Source organism: Hippoglossus stenolepis, chromosome 11 (assembly GCF_022539355.2).
Source record: "Hippoglossus stenolepis isolate QCI-W04-F060 chromosome 11, HSTE1.2, whole genome shotgun sequence".
NCBI classification, from domain to species: Eukaryota; Metazoa; Chordata; class Actinopteri; order Pleuronectiformes; family Pleuronectidae; genus Hippoglossus; species Hippoglossus stenolepis.
The window spans coordinates 20235765-20255783 of record NC_061493.1 but is presented as its reverse complement, the minus strand read 5'-3'; the positions used below and the strand labels follow the sequence as shown (position 1 = coordinate 20255783).

The window sequence follows — 20019 nt, the reverse complement described above, 5'->3', positions numbered from 1 at the left end:
GCTTTAATTTGCACGAATCACCGCACCCAACACGTTTAACGACTTTTCTTTGCTTCTGAAGCTCTTTGAAACCAAATGAAATGTAATTACTGTATTGTCCTCAGTTAGAATAGGGCAGTTTGCAAAGTGTTATGGTCCCAGCTTATTCCAGATTTAGCGTATGGGTGGGATGCTGTTGAGTTTCCAAATTCAATTTCCCAAAAAACAGAAGGTGCTGACAATTTTATTAGAGTCATAAAGTTTGTGTACAGCAGGCTCATAATCCACAGTGTATTCTTGACTGTTTTATAACCTCAACCGCCGCGAAAAAAAGAAAAAGAAAGTCACCCTAAATCCAGATGTCCTCTCGCCTCTGTGTTTAATTTAATTCATTATAGCTGCGTAGGTCACATAACTCACAACCTCTGTAAAACACTTACTGCAATTATTCTTCTCCAGGTGCACTATGAGTACTGGCGAAGGATCCTGAAGTACTTCTGGATGTCGGTGGTGATGTACACCATGCTGGTCCTCACGCTGGTCTACACCTTCCAGTTTGAAGGCTCGCTGGAGTTCTGGTCCAACATGTTGGGCATGGACAAGCCGAGGTCAGTGTTTTAGTTATATCACAATTAATGATACTAACATCCTGTCTGTGGCAGTGAAAGAAAAGCATTTCACTCCCAAAGATCTTTGACTTTTTACTGATGTTCAGCTTTTCTTTTCAATCAAAATGTTGCAAAACAGTTAAATCTGTGAGCTTCTTCTCCTCTGACATACGTCTCTAAATGTTTCCCTCTCTGCAGCCTGAAGGATTTGGGCCTGGAGCGGTTCAGTGTGTCCATGTTGTTCACCAGGATTTTCATCCCCACCTCTTTCCTGCTGGTGTGTATCCTCCACCTGCACTACTTCCACGACCGCTTCCTGCAGCTCACTGACCTCCAGGCTGTCGTGGCCAAAGAGGAGAGCACAATCTACAGGTGAGACCCTTTTGTTTTTTTTCTTTGACCTCAAGTATCTCTGAAGTTTAAAGAACAGCTCTGATAACCTGCCATGCTAGAACCTGGTGGAAAGGGCTAGGGTTAACAGCCTTTCCCTTTGTCTCCGGTGTTAAAGCTCCTGTGAAATGTGGTGACCTTCTCCTGCAGAATGTATTTACATGCAAATACTCCAGGGCTGCAACTAGCAATCATTTTCATTGTTGATTATTTTTTCTCAATTCATGGATTTGTCTAGAATGTTCATCTCAGGCTGCGTCAGCTTCAGATCTATCATCAGAAATCACAGGATAGTCACTCCACTCACTTTCATAAGAGACTAAAGGGCTGAAGAAAGCAGCAAATATTCAAGTTTTAGGAGCTTTTTGTTTTTTAAAAGTGAATCGGAACAATTGTTATTTTATCAAAGCTGTGGCTGATTTATGTTTTTCAAGACTGACTAGTTGAATAATAGTTTTTCCTGCTCAAATTTACCAAACTAAATCGGCACCGATAGAGCTGGAGGATGTTTTGTGCTTAGAAGGATACTTTCAAATAAGTATATTTCACAATTCCCCAAATCACTTCATAAAACTGATGTTCAGTGCAGTAAACTCAACCTGAGGAAATAACAAAACCAACATTTACAGTGAGTGTCGGGCCCAACAACAAATATGAGTTTTCTGCCCCTCGTCGGACCAAACTGTGTTTACAATGAAAAGTTCAATAACCATTAGCTTTGTAGTTAACTTGCTCGTAAATTGAACATCTTAAACATTTCAGATTCGTATATAAAACATCACAAAACAAGGTTCTTCTCACGGACGATAAACATCCAAACCATAAATACTAGAAAAAACGGCAATGTGTGCATGAAAAGCAGCATAAAAACGCTGCGTCATCACAAACTCACGTGCACAATCACGCCCTGTTAAACCCTCATATCACTACTCTCATCGCCGTGTGCTTTGTCGTGCAGCTTTGTGTTACAGCGCTGACATTTTCACAGTCTGCAGGCGAGTTTAACTGTATTGTCGTGGACTTTCCATTGTTTTTGTTGCCGCTTCCTTGTCTCGTCTCTGCTCTGCTTCTCTCCGTGACCTGCCGCCATCTCTCCTCTGCCACCGTTTCCTCACAGCCATGCTAAAGTCAGCGGGCGTATCTATCTGATCATGGATAGGTGGGTAATTTGCTCGCTTTTCTGTGGCATCCACCGACATCCCAGTTCCCCCTGGAGCGTTAATGCTTCCTCTTTTACCCCCTTTTGCCTGAAATGGTTCGTCGATGATCTCCTGAAAATGTTATATTCCTGTAGTTTCCACATTTCGGTTCTTTCTCCAGTTTTTTCTGGTATCATTTTGCCTGTAGCCTTCTCTCTCTTTGTGCTCTCTGTTACATTCCTGGATCTCTAACCCTTCACAACCCTTCTCTCCAATGGTTTCACAAACTGTCCAGAAGAACAACTTCCATCTCAAGCATGTTTCAGTCTCCAAAATCTTATTTTTGAGTATCTTGCCAATGATCCACACCCCGTCTCTGTTGAACCCCCAAGATATCAATCCCCTTCCCATTTAAAAAAAAAAAAAAGCCTGTCTCCCCCAAACCACAGGAGTGTGTTGGCCAGTGTTCTTGATATTCTTTGTCAGGGAGTTTGAGTGTTTGTGTTGGTTTCTCTCCTCACTGTTCAATCTTTGTACATCTCTGTAACTTTCATTATTCTGAGCAGCATCAAGCGAAAAATCGGCACTCAACCGAGCAAGTAAGTGCGACCTCTGGGTAACGACATGCCTGCCTTGATGTGCAGCCGGTTCATGCAAGCCAAACCCCCCTCTGACCTTGCTCCATTGCCTGAGACGAACTCCAAGGGTTAATGCCTCCCCCCAGACCATTTAGCTCAGTCATAAAAAAACAGCACAGATTGTTTTTGAGGAATGCGGAGGGAATGTGCATTGCTTCTCGATATCAATGCCTGATGAATCCCTGCTCTGACGTGCAGGTAGCGGACACAGAGCAGAAACAGTTCCCATCGCACATGTTTGCATCAGAGACGTTCACCTGGTCCGTGTGAATGAGCGTGTGTGGTCTTTCTATACTTATGAGGACATCGTGCATTCAAAAAGAAAAATATTCGGAAAAATCTGCCTCCATTTCTTTCAATTCCTTTGCTGTGGTGAGGATTTAGGTTTTGATTCAAGAACATGAGGTTGTTTTATTGAAAATTCTTCACTACTTGTAAATTGTGTCATAATTACAACTAAGGAACTGATTTGTTTTTAAATACATTTTTGACTTGACACCTAATATGCAGAAATGCCAAGATAAGATATGCATTTACTTATTCCTCATAGGGGAAATTCAATTTGACTGAATAGAACCAGCACAAGGGGGAAACCAAATCCAAAATAATATCTATCTATCTATCTTTATATATCTGTAGTATTCAACAAGCAATCTTGAGTTATTCAGTTATGTGAATGTTCACAAGACGAACCTACTTCACAGATTTATATGCAGTTTAAGAGATGCTTGTAGTTGAAATTGGCTTTTTGTGTAAGCTGACATGGACAAGAAGTAATATAAACAGAAATATAAAAATGTCTTCATAACAACTGAGGAAAGCTGTGTGATACGATCAAAAGCCTCACAACAGCTACTACATTTATCTTGTGGTGAAATGTTCGCCAACTACGACAAAATGATTCCAAAACTTACCGCTGAAGAAACAACAACCCTAAAAGAATGAAGTAGATAATACAACGGAGTCCTCACACGTATAGAATTACAGTTGACCGTGTTTGAGTCTTTGTGCATTAACACTTCCTGACGTGTCTTCAGACTGGTGCACCAGGATGGCAGTCTGGCAGACCTCACCTTGCTCAGCGCCAGCTCGGTGGACACGGCGCTGCCCAGAGAGCCGGAGGAGGTGCAGGACAAGCAGGAGGAGCAGGAGGTGTGGGAGATGGAGAAGGAGAAGAAGCAGGCCCTGGTGGTGGTGATGGACGACACTGACATGGGTGGCGAGAAGCCAGGCAGCTTGCCCGACCTGCCGCAGTCCAGCACAGAGGAGAGCCACCACTGCAGTGCGGGGACCGGGCCAGAGCCGAGCACCGAGCAGAGCTCAGGTACCGAGCCGCTCACGATGCAGGGAAACGATTCAGAGCTGCAACCTGTCATAACATGGGGACAAATGCTCATCACATAAACCTGAAGATTTCTTTAATGATGTAAAACAGAACAGCAATGATCTTTTAGAAATGATCGATCAAATATCAACATTTTGGTAAATTCATTGTCGGCGAGCCAATAGTTGATTCGTCATCTAATCATGTAAACACAAACCACTGACTGAAACTCAACTGAATTATCTTAATGCTTCTCTCTTTTGCAGTTTTTTTCCTAAATCAAGTTGAACTTGCCTGAGACAAACAAACATACAAACCCTTTATATTAAAAACTGGACCCAATTCTCCAGAGTTTCTCCGCAGGACATCTCCAAACGGCTCCGGATATCAGCTACTGAAAGCAAGATCTGTGAATTACTCCCTGGGAAAACTGAATATTTGATTCTGTCCCGTTGTCTAGATCAGACTTCCTGTCTTCCACTAAGTTTCGTGGAAATCCGTTCTGTGGTTTTTGCGTAATCCTGCAGACAAACAAAAAACAAACCAACACAGTTGTATTTAATCACTTCAGAATGTCAACGTGACCTTTTGCTAACTCCTCTAACGTCCATCACAGCTTCCCACACTGCTGGCCGTGTTTACCTCGATCCCTGAGTTCACAATGGAGACTCGTGCGTTCTGTGGTGTAAGCACTTTCACTCATGAGTGTAGAGACATCTCCTCTCAGATCTCTGTCGGCCTGCAGCTCCGCCGTCTGCTCGGGAGACAGATGGTTCTCTCCTGCAGAAGCTCCGTCTGCTGCTCCAGCATCTGCTGCCCGTCCTCTCACCGGTCAGCCGTTAATCATCTGCAGCAAAGTCGGCTTCTGTGAGATTTATCTCCAGTGTTCTGCTCTGACGCGGCTCGTACGCTCACTTTCAGACACAGCGCCAACTAACGCCGCAGCATTAGCATGTTTACACGGACAGTCACACGGGTCCTAAATTAAAAATGTTGTTTATATACACAGAAAATAAAATAGGTGATAAAACCCAGCCCTGCAGGGCCTCTGGGTTTATAATGAGCTGCAGGCCATACAGGCTATATGCTCTATCCAAACAATGAGGCCTCTATTAAAGCCTGAGATCAAGTCTTTTGTAAAACACATATACACACAAAACTGTGGCTGCGGTTTTTATATCCTTTGTGAGAATATAAAAGAGAATATTCAGTCTTTATTCTCAGCTAATTGAAGTAACTGCTTGGAATTTGGAATTTGCTTGTGAATACAGATTTAAGGTCCAGCATGTTTCCATCCGTCCTCATTTTGTTTCTATGGGGGAAAAAATGCATAAAAAAACCTTTAGCAGCTTCAGAATACATGAAAGGGAATTTTGGCTTTTACATTGAGCTCAGTAATGCTTGAGGTTAAATGATAAACACTCACTATACACAGAGTATTGTAAAGTAGAATCTTGAAAGCTGACCCGAGCCCGTCCGGATGGGCTATCTGGTAGATTTTCAGGATCTATGACACCTTCAGAGCAGCAACAGGCCTCCATCTCACAGAGGAGTACAATATATAAACTGGCAGTTAATTAGTAGATGTTTTAATGAGCTTTATAGACAATAAAAACATATAGAATATCTTATATCAGACTAATTCTCTCCGTTTAAAGAGAGAAGAGCGTTCCATCGTGATAAGGGGACGTAGGCAGAATAAAAGACTTTGGATAATTGTGTTCAAACCATCAACATATTGCTGTAATTGTGAGTTGAAACTTTCCATTTGAACCTCATCAGTGTCTTCAGTGTGTCTGGTTTTTATTTCCCCCTCGTCCAGATCTGAAAAATAAGTGGCACCTGGTGGTCGACCGTCTGACTGTGCTCTTCCTCAAGTTCCTGGAGTATTTCCACAAGCTGCAGCTGTTCATCTGGTGGATGCTGGAGATCCACATCATCAAAATAGTGTCCTGCTACATCGTCCTGGTCTCTGTCAAAGAGGTACAGAAACCCGGGATTCCTCATTTGTCCTTCATTTATGTTTTGTATGTACAGGAGTGACGCGCTTGTCTTTGTCTGCGTTTGCTTGAAGATTATGTTTGCCCGGAAAATGAAAGGTGTTTTTCTGTCATTGTAAAATGTTCAGAGTTTAAAGTTGTTAAATTAAAACCTGCAGACTTGTGAGTCACGGTTTTGATTAGATTCAGTATTTTAAAGGGCCGTTGACAAGTTATTGTCCTCTGTTTAAAATGTGACACTTAAGACGTATAAAATTGAACTCTGAACCAACAGGAAATCAAGCCGGATTCTCTGTTTCCCACCAGAGCAGCCAGATAATAACGTGGGCTCATGGGGACGGACAGTTAGAGTTACCGGATGGAAATAAAAGTAGTAAAAGTTTGGAGAGTGGTTTACCCTGGATAAGCTCCTCACACTTACTCTGTTAGATTCTTATTAAAATGTACTTTTATAGAGTTGAATTTATGTAATGTAATAATCTTTTATTTATAGTCCTTGACCCTCGGTTTTATGTGAATTTTTATGTATTTGAATTGCCTCACATTACTCTTTTACTACTTTTATCCCCCTCTCCTTCTTCAAATAACTCTTAAAAGTATATTTTAATTGTGCTTTAAAAGAAGTTGTACAATGTAGAAACCTTATTTCTGCCAGTAGCAGTAAGACTATGAGAATATGAGCTGGTTTTGTCTCGTCTCCTGTGCAGGTGTCTTTGTTCAATTACGTGTTCCTGGCGTCTTGGGCCTTCGCGCTGCCGTTCAGTCAGTATCGGCCGCTCGCCTCCAGCGTCTGCAGCGTGTGGACGTGTGTCATCATCGTGTGTAAAATGTTGTACCAGCTGAAGTTCATAAAACCCCTAGGCTACTCCGCGAACTGCTCTGTGGTAAATATATGTCAATGTTTTTCGCATTCCCGGGTTGTGTGAGCTGCTGTACACACACTGTTCATTAGTACATATTTCAGAAGAGTGTTTATCTAAATGTTGAATTTCCGTCCACAGTCGGAGATGTACTCCAGCGTCCAGAAGACTGAGCTGCAGACATCTCTGCTGTATGAGGGACCTGTGGATCCGGCCAACTGGGTGGGACTGGACAAATCTGATGACCTGCTGGGATACCTCAGGGTGAGGAGGAGTGGTGGTGGTGGGGGGGGGAAACAGTAGAAAATGTTTTAAATATTCTTGGTAATACACGAAAATGTTAATGAGATAAAATCGGAAAATGTTCGATTAAATTAAAATGTAAAATTGAAATCTGTTGAACATCAACTCCATGTGTTTATAATAAAAAGAAATATATATATATATATCATGATATTTAATAAAATGACAAAACAACTTATTCCTTTAACTTTCTGTACAATATGTCAACATAATTATCTGACTTCGCAATACACGTCTCTCATTTATATTTCATCACATTTTACAAATACCTCTTAATTTTCTTTACAAGTCAATATTCTATATTCCCATGCTCTAAATTGATCAATATTTCCCATCCCATGTTCTCTGTCCACTGTTTAACTACTTCCCTGCGTTTCACTGCTTATTATTGCTATTTCAAAAACATACAATACTGTAAATGATTGTGTGTATGTGTGGGAGAAACAAATCTTACACTGCAATATTTAACAAAACAAATGTCTTAAGAGTAAACATTGAAATGTGCTCTGTCTCTGCGCAGAACAACCTGTTGATGTTGGCTCTCTTAGCGTTCGAGGTGACCATCTACCGCCATCAGGAGTACTTCAGGCTGAGGAACAAGCTGTCGCCCCCCGCTGCTCGCATCATCTTCCACGACACCACGCGGCAGCACCTGGACATCGGCATCGTCAGCTTCGTCAAATACTTCGTCAACTACTTCTTCTACAAGTTTGGACTCGAGGTAGGAAACAGCTGAGCGGAGAGAAGAGCTCAAAGGTGGCGTCTCCGTTCCTGCGTGTGTTCACTCTTCATGTGTCGCCCCACAGACGTGCCTTCTGCTGGTGGTCAACGTCATCGGTCAGCGGATGGACTTCTACGGCATGCTTCATGGCTTCGCCCTGATAGCCGTCATGTACCGGCGACGGAGGAAAGCCATCGCGGAGATCTGGCCCAAGTACTGCTGCTTCCTGGCCTGCATGATCACCGTCCAGTACTTTGTTTGCATCGGGATCCCGCCTGCAGCCTGCAAAGGTTGGTGCTGTGCTCCAACGATTATTTTCAGTATCGTCAGTCATCGTAAAAAATGGAAAATGCTCGTTACAAGTTCCCAAAGTTCAAGGTGACATCTTCAATTTGCTTGTTTTGTCAGATCATTTGTTTTAAACCCAAAGTTTTTATGTAAAAAGCTGAAAAGAAGCTAATTCTCACATTTGAGAAGCTGCCCACAACATGTTTCTGGCCTTTGTGCTTGTTAGACGACACAAATGAATAATGGATCATCTACATTGTTGTGGATATGTCATTAATTTCTGTCAATCAGCTTCTCATTTAGATTATTATTCATATTATTATATGATTAACAACTTAATTTAGCTTAAGCTGCTTGTTTGGGCATCACAATAAGCTGCGGTAGTGGTGCAGTAAATCAAAATGCGTATCTGTGTTAAATATCTTGGTCCTTGATTTGTTTTCCATAATTACAAAAATACATTGTTTGATGAAACGGGACAAATCACGTAAACATGTTCTTCAACCTTCACGATGTACTTTCTCTTCTTTTCTTTGTTACCACCCTTTTATTGCCAGTTCTCTCCTTTTTAAAACACTCCCCAAATAAACCTGTCGTTTTCATGTGGTTTACACGTGGTGATAATGGTGCGTGGTTTCATTTCAGACTACCCCTGGAGGTTTCCCAGCTCTTTCACAGACTCCAAAGTGGTCAAGTGGCTCTACATCCCAGATTTCCGCTCCAAGCCCAATCCGTCGTTCCTCATCTGTAGGTTTCTCCAACAGGAGATTCACTTGAAGGGAGAAGTAGAAGTATTCGAAAAGCATTTAGATATTTTACCTTAGTGGAAGAAGTACTGGTACCATTATTGTTAAGCCATATTGGTGTTTTGGGATGAATTGAACAAAGCATAATGATTGAGTGAAGTGTTGTCTCTCTTTTCCAGATGACTTCATGCTGCTGCTGTGTGCCTCTCTTCAGAGGCAGGTGTTCGATGACGAGAACAAGGCGGCCGTCCGCATCATGGCCGGAGACAACGTGGAGATCTGCAGAGACCTGGACGCAGCCTCGTTCAGCGTCCACAACCCCGTCCCTGACTTTATCCACAGCAGGTAACAATAAAATAAAATAAAGAGTATATAGTAATAAATCCCATGCTTGTATTTTGACTCTTAAAATATTTTTTTTATTAGATGTCTTAATTTTGGAGCCACTGGATCTTGACTTGACTTAAATTATACTTAATGGTGGTAGATTTCTACAATATACTAAAACAAATTAAAAAAAATAGTGGATCTATCTTTCTAGAATATATGAGGACAAATAAAACATTTGACAAGAGCAACACATTTTTTAATCCAACATAGTGTCAAATAGCCAAAGTTCAATACATTATTTAAAAAAGCATCTACTGTCAGGATGTCTCCCAGTTTGAGAACCACTGGTCTCCATTATGTTTGTGGATCCAGATAAATCCGCAAACACACTTGTTGGGTAACGATCCTGAGAAAACCCTTCAGAGTGAGACACTTTCCACGTCTCTCCCGTCGAGCTGCTTAGCAGAAAACTGCTGTTGATCTTGGCTGCAACCTGTGAGAACTGCAGAAATCCTAAGTGGGGCGGCGCTGAACAAGAACTCACTCACTCAGCAAATCCCTTATCCTGGGTAAATATTAAAATAAGACCGATGACGGTCGCTCAGCGAGAGATGTTACTGAATACCCACCGCATGCATAATTCACAGTTGTGGCTTTGCTCCAGTTTTTTTTTAATCCAGAGCTTGATCCTGACTTTGCACAATAAAAGCGAAGGGTTTTCTGAGAGGCAGCGAGTTAGAGACAGCGAGAGCATCCTGACCTGTCCACAGTCATTGATTATGTGCTCTTCACATTCCACTGTTTTGATGCGCAAAGTGGACAAGTCTTTTATTAACGCACTCTGTGTCCATCAACAAGGCCTCGTCGAGAGAAAGCGAGCAGCGCAGCCCGTCTGTCCACGCCGCGGCAGCGCTGCACTTATTCCATCGTTTCCCTCCAGGATCGAATTACGGATACGGGGTGGGGGGGGGAGAAAATCCATAATCCACAAAAACACTCTGTCCGTCACTCCGCGACTCAGACGCTTTTGCCCTGTACTCTAACTCAATAAATAGCTTTTATGTATGGAAAAGGTATTTTCTCCCCCCTGATGAAGAAGGACACTCACTCAGCTATTCCGGCCCATCAACGCGTCGTCCGATTCCAAACCCACTTCATCAGAGCTGCTTCCTAAACACTGCAGCTGTTGTTGTGGTCCCAATGTTTTCCCCGGGTCCATCAAATTAACGCAACACCGCTTCCTATGCCTCCGCTGTTAACGCCCTCTCACGTGAAGAACACAGGATCCGTCCGTGTGTTCTTAGCATGTCAGACACACACGGGACACGCAGCATAGTGCACATGTGCTGAGTGACAGGAGTCGGGTTGCAGCTCGGGTTCCCATTCATTGATTAGACTCTTACCGGAGCCCTGACGCTAAGTGAAACACTAAGTGTGATTGATGGGGCAGATTATAGGAGCAGCAACAAAATGAACTGAAATGTTGTTTTGACTCTTACTATGTGGTAAACATGCGTCCTCATTAGCAGCTAGGCTCGACTGGCATCGGTCCCAGGTAGCGTCCTGGAAGTCGTCTCGTGAACGTCTCCGTCAGTCGTGTGATGTCAAATAACGTTTAACAGAATTCAAAACTTTTACATGTGGATCTAAGCTTCAGGGGAGATTTGCTCGCGCTCTGGTTTCCTGTCGTCCTCTTATCATAAGGTGAGCAAAATGTGACCTGTCTGGATTTTTGGTGGCTGATCCCGATAATAATATTAGGGAGTAAGATCTTTCTGATACTGATGTGTCGGCCGATATATTAATGAAAGAATATTCTGTTAAAAAATAAAATCAGCTTCCTTAGCGCAAGTCTCTTCTCATCAGGTTTAACTACAGGAACCTGCTTTCTGTGCCATATACTTACAGTATGTTCATTTCAATTACCCTGAATCCCAAGGTTGCTTTTGAAAAATGATAATATATGAAGAATTTTAAATTCGTAATCGTCAACTAGTCATTTCAATTAACGATTGTCCTTCCTCGCCTCCTTCCTGCAGGTCCTACCTCGACATGCTGAAGGTCATCATGTTCAGTTACCTGTTTTGGTTCGTCCTCACCATCATCTTCATCACGGGAACCACGCGTATCAGCGTCTTCTGCATGGGGTACCTGGTCGCCTGCTTCTACTTCCTGCTCTTCGGCGGAGACCTGCTACTGAAGCCAATCAAAAAGATCCTGCATTACTGGGACTTCCTCATCGCCTACAACATCTTTGTGATCACCATGAAGAATGTTTTTTCCGTGAGTTGAAGAGGAAATAATCAGCGATAAACTCCTACTTTTTGATTTTATATAATACAGAAAATTATTTATTCCAGGATACAGTAAAGGTTTTATTTTTTTTTGCTGTGTCCATAGATTCTGGCTTGTGGCTACATCAACACTCTGCTCCAAAAGCAGTGCTGGTTGATCCAGTTGCTCAGTTTGGCCTGCACCATTAAAGAATATAAAATCGACACCGACTTCGAACAGAGACATCTGCGTAAGTGAACATTTAATATCTTGTATTGTAGAATTTGTTGATATTTATGTTGGAAATGTTGTGGCACGTTTCCTTCAGTATTAACAGGAGCAGTAATCACCATTTTGGCTGCAACACCAAACCATGTCGGTGCGATTTTTGCGTGTTTTCAGAAACATTTCTTGTTGTATTTTTCACATTTTATACTTTAATCCCACATCGATTAGAGGAAAACATACCACAAAATATAGTGAAACACTTAGATTCATGCATAATCAAACACAGATTTCTGTCTACATTTTTAGACTCATAAATCTTTCATCTTTCATGTGTCAGAGCTCATGTCAATCAACAATATCACAGTTCTGACATGATTTTTAGCTGCAGCACGTTAAACTTCTAACTGTCCTTTTGTCTGGATGGGAATCAATACGGTGGATTTGCACAAATAACGCCACCAGCTCACTTCTTCATGAACACTGGACCTGCCTCATCTTTGTCTCCTCATGTATCGATCCTGTATTGTATTGTGTGTTTTGTCCCTGTCATCTGCCGGGCGTTTGTTTTTTAATGTTGTATTTATGATGGTTTGTCTGCAGCCCAGATCGGATAATATAATCTGACTTGGTTTGTTGTGCGTGTTAAAGATGCCAAACCCATTGCAGGTTATTGGTGTTTTGCCCTGCTAATAATAAAGTGACAGTGGTGCGAACAGTCATTAGTTTCATGCTGAATTAAATCGGCGTATGACTGCGTGGTCTGTTCCAGCCTTTGATAAGCGCTGCAAGGTGACCAAAGACGACGCCGGGATCATCTGGGACAGTATCTGCTTCGCCTTCCTGCTGCTGCAGAGACGAGTCTTCATGAGCTACTACTTCCTGCACGTGGTCGCCGACATCAGAGCGTCGCAGATCCTCGCATCCAGGTACGTGAGAGGTCATTAGTAAGTTCAAACCTACACCTGCAGTGTCTGATTAGTAACTGATGTGTGTCTGTGGGATTCAGAGGAGCTGAGCTCTTCCAGGCCACTATAGTGAAGGCGGTGAGAGCCCGACTGGAGGAGGAGCGCAAATCTGTGGAGCAGCTGAAAAGACAGTGAGAATCTGACGTGTTTCACCTCATGTTTGTACAATGCTGTGGTTTGTGTACAAGTTTTGACATTGAAATGTGAAGTTATTGACTTCTGTTTACTGTCTGCAGGTTAAGACATTTACATACACATATTTTCAAATAGTCCAATCTCCCTCTTAATTAGATCAGAGTTTAAATAGCAGGATTTTGTAAAGCAACTTTAGGTTTAGTGTTTAAAAGTTAAGCCGAAAATACTAAAACATATGATTAGAAGTTTGCTTGTTAGAAAATTTGAAGTTAATATATTTTGGCATTTTTATTTTGAGACTATATAAACATTTTTAGCACAGCGGCAGAAATACTTTATATTATAAATCCCATGCTGCGCAAAATACTTTAGCAATTGTCGATTCATTTCTTTTAGATTTAAAGGATAAGGTTTGCGTTATGTTTTGTATATTTAACAAATCCCCTGAAAAGACCAAAAACCACAGAGAACTGATCAAAAATATAATGTTGAGTGTTTTCAAAATGAAAACAAGAAGAAAAATATCTAGGGTCTCAAACTGGGGCAATGAGAGCAACTATTGTGAACTATAAACTGAGGATCGATACACATCTGGTAATCTAGTGAGTATTTACGACAGTGGGAAGGTGAATGAAAATAAAGTACAGTCATTAAGGTTAGTTATTAGCAAACATGACTCAGAAATCCATTTGAAACTCGGATTAAAAGCAGCTCCTGCCTCCGTCGTTATTGTTTCCTGGAAGCCCGGCTCTCAGTATATCATTCTACACAAAGTCAATGTATTTCCACCACTTACAGGTTCCTCAGGAGTTACTCAGACAGTACCCACTCACCCGCCCTAATGAGCACTCCACCGTTACATAACATACACTGATTTCCATATGACGCCTGGAGATGTTCATGCTCAGTCTGTTAGGCCGCCGCTGATGTTCCCCTGTGTCGATACTTGGTGTCTCTCTCACCGTCTCTCTGATCTAATCAGGATGGAGCGCATTAAAGTGAGGCAGCAAAAGTTTAAGCGGGGCAAGGAGAGGATGCTTAGCATGGCGCAGGAGTCCGGAGAAGGACAGACGCTGGTGCAGCCCGAGGACGATGACGACGGTATGACGAAGCCTGCCAGGGCCTCTTACTGTGCAGCACATATGAGAAAAAAGTTTACATAGGGTGAAAATGATGCCTTAGTAGAGGTCAGGTAAGCTGTGTTTCATGCTAACTATCATCAGACTATGCAGCCATCTTGTGTAGTAATGACTATTTAAATAAGCAGTTAAACAAAAAAAAAGAGAAGCTTCATTGAACAGTAATTATGGCTTGAAGTTTGTAGACAAAACTGATTTTCTTATTAAAATGTTGCACTCATGTATTTGTGAAATTTTAGGGGCACATCGAACGAAAGCCAAGACCAAAAAAAAGCAGTGGTGGAGGCCGTGGGTTGACCATGCTTCCAGTAGGTTGACCAACCAACCCTCTTTATTCTCTTCCTCCACTCTGATTGGCCCTTGTGTCCTTGACCAGAACGCGGAGGATTCCCATACTGCCCCTGGGCTCTGAAGGCACCAAACTACAGTAGCTTATTTACGCCATCCAGACTTTAGTCGTTTTCTGTGTCTATTTAAAGGCCCCTGTTACCTGTGTGTGTGTCTGTGTGTGTGTCTGTGTGTCTGTGTGTGTGCGTGTCATTATCACTGCAGGGCCGGGCAGGGTTTTCCTTAAATAGGCACGATGAGATGATAATGAAATAGAAAGTGACTAACGTCTGGAGGTTCGTATTTGACGTTGTTTAATTTTTAAAAAGAAGAAAAATCCCCTGTATCGCCTTGAGAGCCCACAGTAGAGAATCACTATGTTGTGAAACACTTTCACGCAAAGATATGAAGTCGACTCGCCTTTATTCTCAGTACTGGAATAAAGGATGAAGGGCTTGTTCATTCTTTGCCTGCAGACATGATCACCAAACAGGTTTTACCCCCGGAGAGAAAAATCCAAACCCGATCCGACCAGCGATCAAACGCATAAAATGACCCGGTGGAAAAAAACGAGCGCAGAGGGCGATTGCGGCGGGTTTCCTGTTTGGTTTGAACTCATGTCTCACATCTCACTCCATCTCCACGTGACATTTTCAAATTATTTCTCCATTTTTATCTCTTCTGTCATTTGATGTTTCGTCTCCATTTCCCAGCATCCAACCCCTCCCCCGCCCCCCAGCCCACTGCGATTCTGTTCAAGGACATAAGTCAGCCTTGTCTATCCCAATGCTTCTGACACTTAACCACTGGATTCACTTGCTCTGTCAAGTTGCTTAATGGCGACTGTGCGTAAACTGGAATAAATGATTCTTCCTCGTGCTTTGTGGTCGCAGTCACATCGGTTGTATTGATAGTTTTGATGCATTGTGTGTCTCCTGCACTTTCTGTTTCACCGTGGCTCTGGTTGTTCTTTAAATGTGTGTGTGTCTATCGTGAGTTTCTACTAACATGCAGCAAGTTAAATAGACTTAAATGTCCCGTGGCTTCATTTTCCTGCATCTTTCTTTCAGCAGGGAACCTCCACTGTGCCTTTTTTATGACTGTTACCATGAATATGCTGAATGATTCTGCCTCGGTTTGACTGAATGTAACGAGACTTTGCCCTCTGCCCATCAGTGGTCAGAAGTGGAGACTATTACTTGTTTGAAACGGACAGTGAGGAGGAAGATGAGGAGGAGGAGAAAAAAGACGACGAGCTTCCCAAAAAGTCGGCGTTTCAGGTGATTCCAGGGGTCAAATGAGTTTTTAAATTCCCTCCCTGTTTCCGTTAATCAGTCGGCAACATGCTTTGGTTATTGATGAGGATGGAGGTGAAGTATGAACATGTTTATTTACTCAAGGACACTTGGATTGATATTTCCATTTTATTATATCTCTTCAGTGAAAAACATTGTGCCTTTACTCCTATGCATTTACTGTTTTTTAAAGTAAAGTTTATAGTTTATAACTGATAGCAGCAGCTGTGAGATGCAGTAAATGTTGTGGAGTAAAAGTCAGAGTAAATGCGCTTTTATCGCAGTTGCAGAAACTAACAGAAAGAAAGCATTAATTGCAAAGTTGAAAACACTGCTTAAAGAACATATCACTAACTCTCACCAGCATTTCTTGTGTTTTAACACTAATATAAAGAGAGTATGTTTGACTGTGTGTATTCACCTGCATGGTATCACAGTAAATCCTCCACTGTCTCCTAACACTGTAACCACTGATGTTTCTGACCGTTTGACATGTTTCCCACTAACCTTCTCCCCTCTGTTGCCTCCCTGTAGCGAGCTATTGGGAAGTTTGTGTCTGCGGTTCTGGCTTTGCCCAAGTCTATCATTAAACTGCCTAAAACCGTCCTGCAGTATGTAGTGAAGGCAGGCAAGGTACTCACCAACAGAACTAACACTGCTTGTTTCCTGTATCGTCTGCCTGCTCCGTTCAACGGCCACGTCAGACTGAACTTTCCAGCTCGTGTTTTGTTGTTCTGCATTGCGTAAAAAAACAAACATCAAATCTGATCTGGAATGGAGATTTGTTTTTTTTTTACTGTATATTGTTATTGTCCGACTGGCTGGTTTGAAGTGGTTTGCATGATTTGTAGCTTTAATCTGAAATGTTTTGGAAATGTGTCAATGTTGTTTTTGTTCTCAATCTTGTGGTCGCTGCTCAGACAGATTCTCAGCAGTTGGTTTTATTTGTAAATACAACTATGGTTGTGATGCATGTTTTCCTGCTTTCATAAGAAAATTGAATTGGCAGTATACAATAGTGACTATTTTCCTTAGCACAAGATTTTTTACAGTGTCATTGTTCCATTCATTTTCTTTTTTTTACACTTTCAGATTTGGATTTAGTTAAAATTATATTCTTCTGGTAATGCAGGTGTGATTTGGCACAGATTTGCAAAATATACCTTGTTGGTGCAATATTTGTTTGAACTCGCTGTTGCCCTCGCACACAGCGACTTCACATCCGTTCACTGGTACTAAACCGCTGCTGCCTCTGTTCTCCAGTTCCTTTACCACGCCTGGATCACAGACCCTAAAGCTGCACTCAGAGCTCGAGCAAAAGAGAAACGCAAATTCTGGAAGAAATACACAAAGGGAGTTAGACGCAGGAAAAGTAAGAAAGATGGTAAGAAAGTTCAAGAGAAGAAATCTTATCCTAATATTAATTATTAGTGTGAATACGTTTGTGTGTTCTTTGAACCATATTAAAGTTTCTTTACTGTACGTCAGCAGCTCATGTGGCTGTAGAGGTTGGTGACTCGTCTGACGGGCAAGAAAAAGACGACAACAAGAAGTCTGCTGGACCAGGTTGGTTTCCTCCTCAGAAGATCGTGTCCTGAGATGTTGAAAACCTCATTTTGTGCTGTTTATTTCCTTCTTCTGAGTCTTAAACCACTTTAGAAACTGAATATGAGTGAAAAGGAAACACACACTGCACAGATTTCCAATGTACATGACTTTTACTTTCGCTTTTGAAATCCATTTCACAGATTCACCAGGATGATAATTATCAGTTTGCTCATTTTACCTGATTTCTAACCCTAACCCCCGGATTTCATTTATTTGAATCCGTTTGACTTCCCTCAGACAACATCATCAAACGCGTGTTCAACATCATAAAGTTCACGTGGGTCCTCTTCCAGACGACGGTGGACAGCTTCACCAGGTGGTTGAACGACATGTGCAGAGAGTACATCGACATCTCCACGGTGCTGCGCATCGAGCGCTGCATGCTGACGCGAGAGGTCAAAAAGGTACAAGAACCCTCTAGCTTAGTTTTTAAACTTTCAGTTTAGTACTTTTCCTGATCCTCTCACTTTTCTTGTGCACAAGTAGGAAGCAAAATTTATATTTTAGCTTTTTTCCTTGGTGTATAATTAAATACAGAACCTGCAATAGCTAAGGACATTTAGTTTCTTTCCCACCGTTTAATTGAATATCAATTAAAAGCTAATTACACAGAAATGAATGAGCCCATCTCCTCTCACCAGGGTAACGTGCCGTCCAGAGAGAGCATCCACGTCTACTACCAGAAGGCCATGAGGCTCAACATGTCCAGGCAGGCCAGTATGGATCAGCTGAGTGAGGACGAGTCGGTCTGCGGCTCCGCCCGAGTGCGGAGGAGGCGAGGAGGATACGGCATGGAGAGCCAGGACTCGACGGCCTCCAGAGACAGCATATCCAGGTACGCAGAGCCTGATCGTCAGCAACGCAGCATGGGAGACGGAAATAATTCAGGGAGAGATTTTAGCCTGGTGCAGTTCTCCTCTCTGGAACTTTTACCTCCTGACAAAGATGTTTTTTCAGGTTTCCAATAAAATAATAAAAATCAAAACTATCTTCTTGCCATACCCGGGGGTAAGTGGGGAAATTTGTTTCAAAGACTTTTAGGTGTGCACAGTGGTGATCAACACATTGAGCAATTTCCTTCACATACGGACTTCACACGTGCACAATCACGGATTTAATGGACACGGCTGGGAAGTGCATGAGTTCTCCGAAATCCAACGGGACCTGAAGTAAACTTAATGCAGACTTCCACTAATAACAATAATAATCATCATTATGACTTGTTTTGTTGTTGTTGTTGCATAAATGTATTTCTCTGATTGATAAGGCTTTATATTACACATAAAGAATATTAATAGTATGAATAGTTTGGATTTTTTCAATATCTTTCAAAAGACTAGTCATAGTTTGTCTTTGTCCATCTATGGTATAAAGATGGACAGTTGAAGGTGTAATATTGATATAATATAACAATAATATGTCAGGCAGCTTATATAAATAGGAAGATTTGCTTTGTACTTTGAGTTACCAATATTTGCACCATCATTTTCATCCCCTCATGGTCCAGCACCATCGCAGACTTGATGTGATGTTCTGGGTCATTGCACGCGTGTTTGGATTCAGCCTTTCATTTCATTTCAGTACATTTATGTGACAGTAAGATCACTTTCCTGCTCATTTTCTATGTTAAGCGCTGTGCCTTGTCTGTGTGATCGATCCCGCCTCATCCTCCCCACCACTGATCATTCCATCTGTCGCTCTCGCCACCTCTCAGTGCCGTCACTGAGGCCACCAACCTGTTTTCGCGCCAGTCCACGCTGGAGGACCTGGACGGCATGCCGGAGTGCATCCCCAAAACCAGCGAGCGCGCCAGGCCCAAGCTGCGTAAGATGTACGGCCTGGACCAGTCCAACTCCTCAATGGACAGTGCCAGCAGCTTCATGTCCAGGTGCCTGGCCTCCGCATCACCCTTCACACCCATCTGCATCGCACGCCTCTGTCACTTTCACTCATGACATCATTCATGTTTGTGCCTCTTAAACAAAACTTGACCCCAAGTCATTTTTTGTTGAAGTTGAATCATTGTTTACATTTTATATAACATTTTTATTTTTATTTTATCCTGTCAAAAAAAGAACCAAAAACCCCCCTGATAAATGCCCCTTGTTTTTTCATGTTATTGAAATCCAAACCTTTCTGTGGTTTTATGATATATGATCTGTTCCTTCTCCCTCCGTTATCTAGCCGTAATATAAACATCACTTTTCTCGTTTCATTTTTCACACTTGACATATATTTCATGAAGTTTATTTGGAAACACTTTAGTGTAATTCATTCGGTTTAGCATTTATAAGGCGCATATATTATTTATATTGCCTTATAACAACTATAAATCTTCCTGTGGGCACTGGTAAGTAAGGACTGGTGTATAAACACAGAGTTTACACACCAGTCCTTGCAGAGGAATGCACAGCAGAGTGCATACCTCCACCAAGGGTCCACAGTCCCCCAATGAAACCCTGTTTACATTCACTAGATCTAGATTTTTATCTGGAAACGCACCAAACTGTACACACTCATAAATATCAGTCCCCTAAACATGTCAGATCTTCATTTTTAATTAAGCTCCATAAATTATTCTCTGAGAAAATCAATGGAAATGTTGAAAGAATTGTTGAAACTCTCAAAATCTCATAATGTTAAAGAAAGTGGAACTTCCTGGATCTGCACCAAATTGTAATGGGTGCTTCCCTGACTCGTACCACATCCGTCCGCCAAGTGT

The 20019-nt window shown here is 42.0% G+C and overlaps 1 protein-coding gene across 1 annotated transcript in view; it reads left to right on the top strand.

Moving 5' to 3' along the window:
- LOC118118276 (piezo-type mechanosensitive ion channel component 2) overlaps positions 1-20019 on the top strand; it is a 63222-nt gene that overhangs the window by 33090 nt on the left and 10113 nt on the right. The window contains exons 16-37 of the mRNA XM_047342115.1: positions 439-587; positions 786-959; positions 3792-4078; positions 5901-6061; positions 6786-6962; positions 7080-7202; positions 7762-7962; positions 8048-8252; positions 8896-8997; positions 9176-9341; positions 11366-11609; positions 11727-11850; positions 12598-12754; positions 12835-12924; positions 13911-14029; positions 14307-14375; positions 15571-15674; positions 16953-17073; positions 17178-17255; positions 17535-17701; positions 17939-18132; positions 19012-19185. Coding sequence (XP_047198071.1) covers positions 439-587; positions 786-959; positions 3792-4078; positions 5901-6061; positions 6786-6962; positions 7080-7202; positions 7762-7962; positions 8048-8252; positions 8896-8997; positions 9176-9341; positions 11366-11609; positions 11727-11850; positions 12598-12754; positions 12835-12924; positions 13911-14029; positions 14307-14375; positions 15571-15674; positions 16953-17073; positions 17178-17255; positions 17535-17701; positions 17939-18132; positions 19012-19185 — 3386 coding nt within the window. The remainder of the gene's footprint in view (positions 1-438; positions 588-785; positions 960-3791; positions 4079-5900; positions 6062-6785; positions 6963-7079; positions 7203-7761; positions 7963-8047; positions 8253-8895; positions 8998-9175; positions 9342-11365; positions 11610-11726; positions 11851-12597; positions 12755-12834; positions 12925-13910; positions 14030-14306; positions 14376-15570; positions 15675-16952; positions 17074-17177; positions 17256-17534; positions 17702-17938; positions 18133-19011; positions 19186-20019) is intronic.